At 44.9% G+C, this 7,559-nt stretch overlaps 1 protein-coding gene across 1 annotated transcript; it reads right to left on the bottom strand.

The window, feature by feature from the left end:
• Nucleotides 1–4,381: 4,381 nt before the first annotated feature.
• Nucleotides 4,382–7,299, bottom strand: crb3b (crumbs homolog 3b). The gene is made up of 2 exons (XM_060899591.1): nt 7,259–7,299; nt 4,382–5,002 (listed from the first exon to the last, which is right to left on the bottom strand). The coding sequence occupies exons 1-2, from the start codon at nt 7,262–7,264 to the stop codon at nt 4,781–4,783; spliced, it is 228 nt and encodes a 75-aa protein (XP_060755574.1). The 5' UTR covers nt 7,265–7,299; the 3' UTR covers nt 4,382–4,780.
• Nucleotides 7,300–7,559: the final 260 nt, after the last annotated feature.

Below are 7,559 nucleotides of genomic sequence, written 5' to 3'. Positions count from 1 at the left end.
ACCTTTTCCAGCAAAAAAAGTATTTTTTTATTAACTGTATCCTTCATGTATTCCAGAGGAGCTTGGCCACACCCAGTCAGGAGAGCTTGAGTCTTTCCACTGGGATCAATGGCAGTCTGATGAGCTGGGAGGGTCCAGATATAGAGGAGGAGTCTGTGGTGCCAAGCAATGAACCATAGAGGGACATAGTACATCAGGAGGGGAGGAGGAGCCAAGGGTGGATCTTGGAAGGTTAGTGGAGGATTTCATGGATTGAAGGCAGAAGCTCAAAGAGGAGCTGAATGGAAACTGCAAGGAAACTAGCAGGTTATCCAGAGAAGATCAGGAGGAAACTACCAGATTAGCCAAAGACGATCAGAGGGAAACGAGCAGTTTGTCCAGAGAAGATCAGGAGGAAATTAACAGATCATCAGAAGTTGTTGAGGGTGAAACTAGTAGATCATTAGGAAAACATCAAGAAAATAGCCACTCAACAGGAGCAAATCAAGAAAGAACTTGCCAATCCAAACCAGATGATGACAATGATGGGGAAAGTAATGGAGCTCAGGAGAGAGAAGAAAGGGGGCAATAAACAAATGCCATGCAGGACACTGGGATCAAACTCAGGAGAACATTCCAGGGAGTCTACCTTGAATCTCTCTCCAGGAAAAGGAGCACCTTTCTGCAGAACAGCTGAATGCAGCCAAAAACAATAGGGAACAAGAAGAGTGCCAAGACCCATCAGCTCTGAAAGTGCTTTCACAAGTGGCCATGTTCCAGGTCAAGCCCTACCAGACCAAGAGCTCCCCTGAGACTGTAAAGCCCAGCTATGGCCACAAAATCACAGATACATTTCTAAAGATCCCTCCAAGAGCTTCTGGAGCCCTTTGGGTGACTGCGAGTACAAAGGCGGATGACACTGCCATAAAATCACCAACCATGCCCAGTTTATCAGACACAGCCACAGAGGATGAAGACCTGCCACCACCTAAAGTCTCATCTCATCTCATCTCATCTCATCTCATCTCATTATCTCTAGCCGCTTTATCCTTCAACAGGGTCGCAGGCAAGCTGGAGCCTATCCCAGCTGGCTACGGGCGACCACCTAAAGTGTCTGAGCTTAAAAAGAGATTTGAGCAGTGATTGAGTGCAGGGGAGATCAGGCCACACCCACAATAGATGCCAGAGGCACTCATGTATTCTTGGAGTGACGACAGGGAAGTAAAATGAAGAAAAACAAAAATCAGATGTCAGGTTGACTTGAGCACATCGTACACATTGTGTAAGCCAGCCTCTCTCAACCAGGGTGCCGTGGTACCCTGGGGTGCCGTCTGGCTTTGTTAGGGGTGCAGTCAAAAAATTATATATGCTAACATTGAAATAAATAAAATGAATTAAAATTCCAAAAAACCAAGAGCCTTCAGTGGGCCTGACCTCCATCCAGCTCACAGTTCCCGAAGTACTGGATGTCTTGCTCAACCTAGACACTAACAAAGCTTGCGGACCGGATGAAATTCCTGGGATTATTCTAAAGAACACGGCACCTGAAATATCACCTTCACTGTGCCGGCTGTTTAACCTGTCGCTTTCCAGGGGATCCGTTTCTGCGTTATGGAAGGAGGCGAACATCACTCCTGTTTTCAAAAAGGATGACCCCACCCTCGTAGAAAACTACAGGCCCATTTCCCTGCTCTGTATTGTATCAAAAGTCCTTGAGCGCTGCGTCTACAATCACTGCTTCAGCTACATTTCACCCTTCATCTACCATCTACAACACGGATTCCTTAAGGGAAAGTCTACTGTAACGCAACTTGTCGAAGTCTATCATGACATTGTGAACAGGTTAGCAGCAGGGGATGACATTGATGTTATTCATCTAGATCTCTCAAAGGCTTTTGATAAGGTCCCTCACCATCTGCTCTTGTCCAAACTACAGCGGTATGGGATTGCAGGTTCTTTGTTGAAATGGTTTGAGTCCTACCTGGGCGGAAGACGACAACGCGTTGTCCTTGAGGGTGTTACCTCCTCTTGGCTGCCGGTGACATCAGGGGTCCCGCAGGGATCTATCCTCGGGCCCCTGCTGTTTTTGATTTACGCAAATGACATGCCAAACTACGTGCAGCATGGTTCGGACATTGCCCTTTATGCTGATGATTCCAAGCTCTACCGCTCTATAGAGTCTGCAAGTTCGTCTCTCTCCTTGCAGGGTGACCTTGACTCACTGTACAATTGGAGTATAGAGCACGGTATGGAGTTCAGCGCATCTAAGTGTAGGGTTATGCATATGTCCAAGAAGCGTTCGACAAAGCGTCCACCGCACTGTTACCAGCTGTGTGGCCGCACTCTGGATGCAGCAGCGCAAGTAACAGACCTCGGAGTCACTGTAACAAACGATCTGTCCTGGGGTCCACATATAGAGCTCATGTGTGCAAAAGCTAACAGGATGCTTGGGCTGGTGAGGCGGGTCTGTCACGACATCTATGACCAAAGTACAAGGAAATTGCTTTATTGCACCTTAGTTAGGCCTCGCCTGGAGTACGCCTCAAGCATATGGTCACCTTCAACTGCTAAGCACAAGGCTCTTTTAGAGAACATTCAGCGCCGCGCCACAAAGTTTATCCTGAACTACCCCCCTGATGTGTCCTATATTGATTGCCTTAAGTCGCTCAGTCTTCTCCCTTTAGAGTATCGCCGAGAAATCAGTGACGCTGTCTTGCTTTACAAAATCAAAAACGGTACTGTTAGTGATAGTTTAGCTAGTTTGCTCGTTCCAACTACATCTAGATATTGCACCAGAAACTTCCATCCAGCTGATCTCCGCTTCTTCTTCAATCACAAGCAAAACTACTATCGGAACTCTTACTTTCCAAGAACTGTTAAATTATGGAACAGCCTTCCATCTGCTATAAAATTTTCCCCCACGCTAATCTCCTTCAAAAGACAAATATCTGTTCACTTCTTTGAGAAACTCGCTTTGTACCATCCTCCGTAACGTATGATGATTTTTTTTTTCCTTTTTTTTTTTTTTTTACTATACTAAATGCATCATAAGTTTTTATATTTTTGTAATCTGTGGGGGTTGAATGTCAATTGGGGCTTACGCCCTGTTTTCTTCTCCTGTCACGTTTGTATCTATTTCTTTTTTTTCCCTATTTTTGCTACACACATGTATATATTTATTTTTTTGTTGTAATTTGTACTTTATGTGTAATCTATATTTTATGTGACAAATAAACTAAACTAAACTAAAACGACAGTTACACTAATGCAGATCATCGCTGCCTCATGCATCATCAAAATTTGTCTCACGACCCTCTTTCCCATCTCACATCATCACTGCCGGGGTCAGCATATGGTCAGCGTGACTGCGTATATTTTATATGGGGGTGCCTTGAGAATTTGCATACTTCTGAAGGGTGCTGTGACTGAAAAAAGGTTGAGAAACGCTGGTGTAAGTGATTACAGTGTGGTCGGTACAGTGCTCACTCCACCTGTAACGTAGCTGTGACAAACCAGACTCTCGCGGATTATAACGAACTCAAGGTTTTAATGAGAGAAGGATAATCCAAAATCAGAGTACAAAAGCCAGACTAGAAAAATCATAGTCAATAAACAGGCAATAGTCAAAAAAAAACAGGAATCAAGAGATACGGACAAATCAGAACACAAGGGCTAGCCAAATCGTAGTCAGAAAAACAGGCAATAATCGAGAAACCGGGACTCAAGAGAGACGGGCAATCAAAACACAAGGGCTAGGCAAGACAGGAAAAAAAACGGAAGGCAAAAAGGGTTATACAAAGAGAAGCAATCAATTTACTGTAATGATGCTCAGTAGACTTACGATAAGTGAAGACAATACTGTGCAAAGAACAAGACAGACAAAGGGGTATAAATACAAACAAAAACAAAAGGGTATAGGTGATTGTGATCAGAACTCAGGTGAACCACTCCTACAAAATGGTTCCAGATTGGTTAATGGAGTGCACATGGTAGTAACTGGCGTGTGAGGGGGATTATGGGAAATGGAGTGTTGAGGCAGACAGAGGGTGAGCCTGGAAGTGTGACAGTACCCCCAAGGGACTAGGACGACCACAACAACCGACACCCACGCTGCCAGGAACACTCCTGAGCGAGCAGATAGATAGATAGAGATATATATCTCAATCGATACGGACATGGTCTCAGAGGCATCAACATTTCTCATAGTAAGCAGGAACACACAACAAACTCATTTTACTTCAAACATCCATTAGTGGAGGAGGTTTTTTTATTTATATACTTTTTTTTGTCTCTCTCTTTTTTTTTTTTTAAATAAATGACCAAACAGCTCACAGCACCACCCACTTATTTTCATTTGGAGCACAAGACTGAGGTTCCGAGTCAGATTTCACCTCAAGTCAGACATATTGAACGGCGCATCATCATCCTGCATCCTTTCCCCTTCAGTCAGTCAACTTTTCCAGGTAGTAAATTTTATTCACTGCATAAACTGAGGAAGCAGAAAAGTGTAGATAAACTCTAAGAGTAAACACTGGCACCTCTGGACACCATGATACACACACACACCCCTTCATAAACAGCCATGGCACTGTCTGGCCAATAGAAAGAGGAACACAAAGACAAAATCATCATCAGTGCTTAATTAACAATCTATTTCGGAGTTCTAGATCATGAACTGTGGTTCTAGAATGACAGCCAGCTGAAACCCTCAGAAGTGAAATCACCACACCAGGTCAAAAGATACAAGTTGGATTTTGAATGACCTTTGAGTTCAGTCACACCATGTGGTTAAAGGAGGCTCTCAGATCAGTCGCTCCTCTTTGGGCAGAGGCAGTGGGAGACCTGGTTTCTCCGAGCCCTGACTCTCGGCTTGTTTTCGCTCCTCTGCGCTCGGCCGGTACGTTCCCTCCGTCTTCCGTTTCCGCCATAGCACACAGGTCATCAGTGCAGTGCACAAAGCAACGAGCAGGAAAAACCCTACACCCGCATGGACCCCAGTCAGCGTCACTACCTCCATGGTCCCCTAAAAAAAAAAACAGTACCAGTCAAAAAAAAGTTTGTACACCCCTACTCTACTCATTCTGTATTATAAAACTTTTCTACACTGAAGACATCAAAACTATGAAATAACATCTGGAACATATCTGGAATTATGTGGCAAACAAAAATTCGAAGTCCTTCCCATGCCATTCATGGCACCAATCTCCGTTTCGTAGCCCTCAGCCTCTCGCCTATATTACGTACAGGGATGTGATTTTTCCGCGAATTCGCGGAATTCCACTTTTTTCACCTCAAAACTTGAAAAAAAAAATGTTTCCGATTTTTCCCTCAAATCCACATTCGTATCCTATTCGTTCCAACTTTGTTTGAAAGATGGCAGCCTCAGATTTGCATCTTTACGCCTCGATCACGGAGGCTGCCATCTTTCAACTCTTTGTTTGAAGCGAGCGCATTCATTGGTTGTTACAGAGCGATGGGCCAATCATGTACTTCGTTTCATCTCATTGACGCAATTACGTCATTGAGATGAAACAAGGTACGTGATTGGCCCATCGCTCTGTAACAACCAATGAACGCGCTTGTTAGATAGCTGTACGTAAGCTTGCTTCAAACAGAGTTGAAAGATGGCAGCCTCCGTGATCGAGCGTAAAGATGCAAATCGAGTTAAAGAAATCGACAGAATAGTGAAAAACAAGTTCCGCTGGGAATGGTTGGAGAAAGAGGTTGCTACAGACGTTGGACATGAGACTGTGAGACATATGTTCAGCGATTTCGTTCTTTGGGGAGAGGGCAGAGGTCTCTGGCTGTCAAGTTTGGGGATACTGGGACCTCCCCTGCCCGAGCTACGAGCGTCCAAAGTCGGGCTGGAACCCGGGATAGAAACGAAACCTAAGCGGAGCGCCACGGCTCGCCTCGGGGCGAATTACGTCCCAAGGCGCGGGGCTAGCGGGCCCTGCCGCGCTGGTTCTTTGGGGGGGGTGAGTGAGTGAGAGAGAGTGTGTGTGTGTGAGAGAGAGAGAGAGAGAGAGAGAGAGAGTGTGTGTGAGTGAGAGTGTGTGAGAGAGAGTGCGCGCGAGTGAGAGAGCGCGCGCGAGTGAGAGAGAGAGAGCGAGTGAGAGTGCGCGCGCGCGAGAGAGAGCGAGAGAGAGAGTGCGCGCGCACAAGAGAGCGAGAGTGTGTGCACGCGCGAGTGAGAGAGAGAGTGAGCGAGAGTGTGTGTGTGTGTGTGTGTGTGTGTCAGAGTTGCATGTTGACCATTAAATTGGCTTGAATTTGTTAATCATGAAGTTTTTTCTTGTGTGTTTGCTTGCCATTTTAGTACAATTTTTAAGTCAGAAAACCCCAAAACCCAGGAGCTTCGGGGGGCTTCCCCCCCTTGTCCCCCCACCAGGGTGCTGCCCTGGACCAGCTGGGGGCCTGCGGCCCCCAGACCCCCGGCTAAAATTTTCAGATAATTTCACCAGCCCCAAATCACATCCCTGTACGTAGCTAGGGTTACAGTGTGTGTGTGGGGTCCTCAGGTAACCACAAGAGTTTGTCTCCCCACTTGCATCTGTATTGCAGCGTGCCTTGCCAGATGGCAGTAGGTACCATTTTATGATGGGCTTTGGTATGACCCGACCGTGAGTAGAACTCACGATCTCCTGTCAAGAGGCAGACATGCTAACCACGAGGCCAATCGCCAGTATGTGGCAATTTGTGGTAAACCCCAAAAAAAAGGTTAAAAATTGCCTGATTTTATTTTAGATTCTCCAGCATTTCCCTTGATGGCACTTTGAACACTCATTATCTTAACCAGCTTCATGAGGGAGTCACCTGGAATGCTTTTCAATTAACAGGTATATCTTGTCAAAAGGTAATTAGTGGATGACTTTCTCACCTTCTTGATGCACTGGAGATAAAACAGTAAACAAACATACTATAAATAAATAGCCCTATTCAACATCACAACTGCAGTAATCCATACATATATCATAAAGAACTGAACAGCTAAGTAAAGAGAAATGACATCCATCATTACTTTAAGACATGAAGTGACTTAATTAACGAGACCGAATGAGGGCGTAGCTCACTCCGGCCTCATCTAGTCCAGAAGGAACGATCTAAAGTGGGCCACCTTGCACAGTTCTACTTTCAAAATCCAAAAAATGGCGAGGAATGGACCAAGAAGTGATTGTTTAACTGCTCACTCATTAAAGCTTAATTAGTTCATAACTTCATTAATAATTGTAATTAAGCAAATCTGGGGAGAAGTTATATACACCCTAGGTACCCCTACCTTCATGCCAGAAAGAATCAATATCGGTGAAGAATCGAGGGAGAAGTTCTGACTGGTTCTGTATGTTGATGAAAAGCAACAAACTGACATCTAAAAATGTAAATTCAAGTGAAATTTAGAATAAGTTTGCATGCTAAAGGAAGAACTCTGCAGAATGAGAAGAGGTTTCTGTTCCATGTTAGTGTCACTGGAACTATGATGTAATACCTACAGTTAATTTTTATAATTGGCAGGTTGTACATTCTGGGAAGGCTGTAATTATCCCAGCAACGCCTATAATTACACTCCACACACCAAAAGC

Source organism: Neoarius graeffei, chromosome 18 (assembly GCF_027579695.1).
Source record: "Neoarius graeffei isolate fNeoGra1 chromosome 18, fNeoGra1.pri, whole genome shotgun sequence".
In the NCBI taxonomy this organism is placed as follows: Eukaryota; Metazoa; Chordata; class Actinopteri; order Siluriformes; family Ariidae; genus Neoarius; species Neoarius graeffei.
The sequence above is the reverse complement of the archived record's forward strand: the minus strand, read 5'-3'. Positions and strand labels throughout refer to the sequence as shown.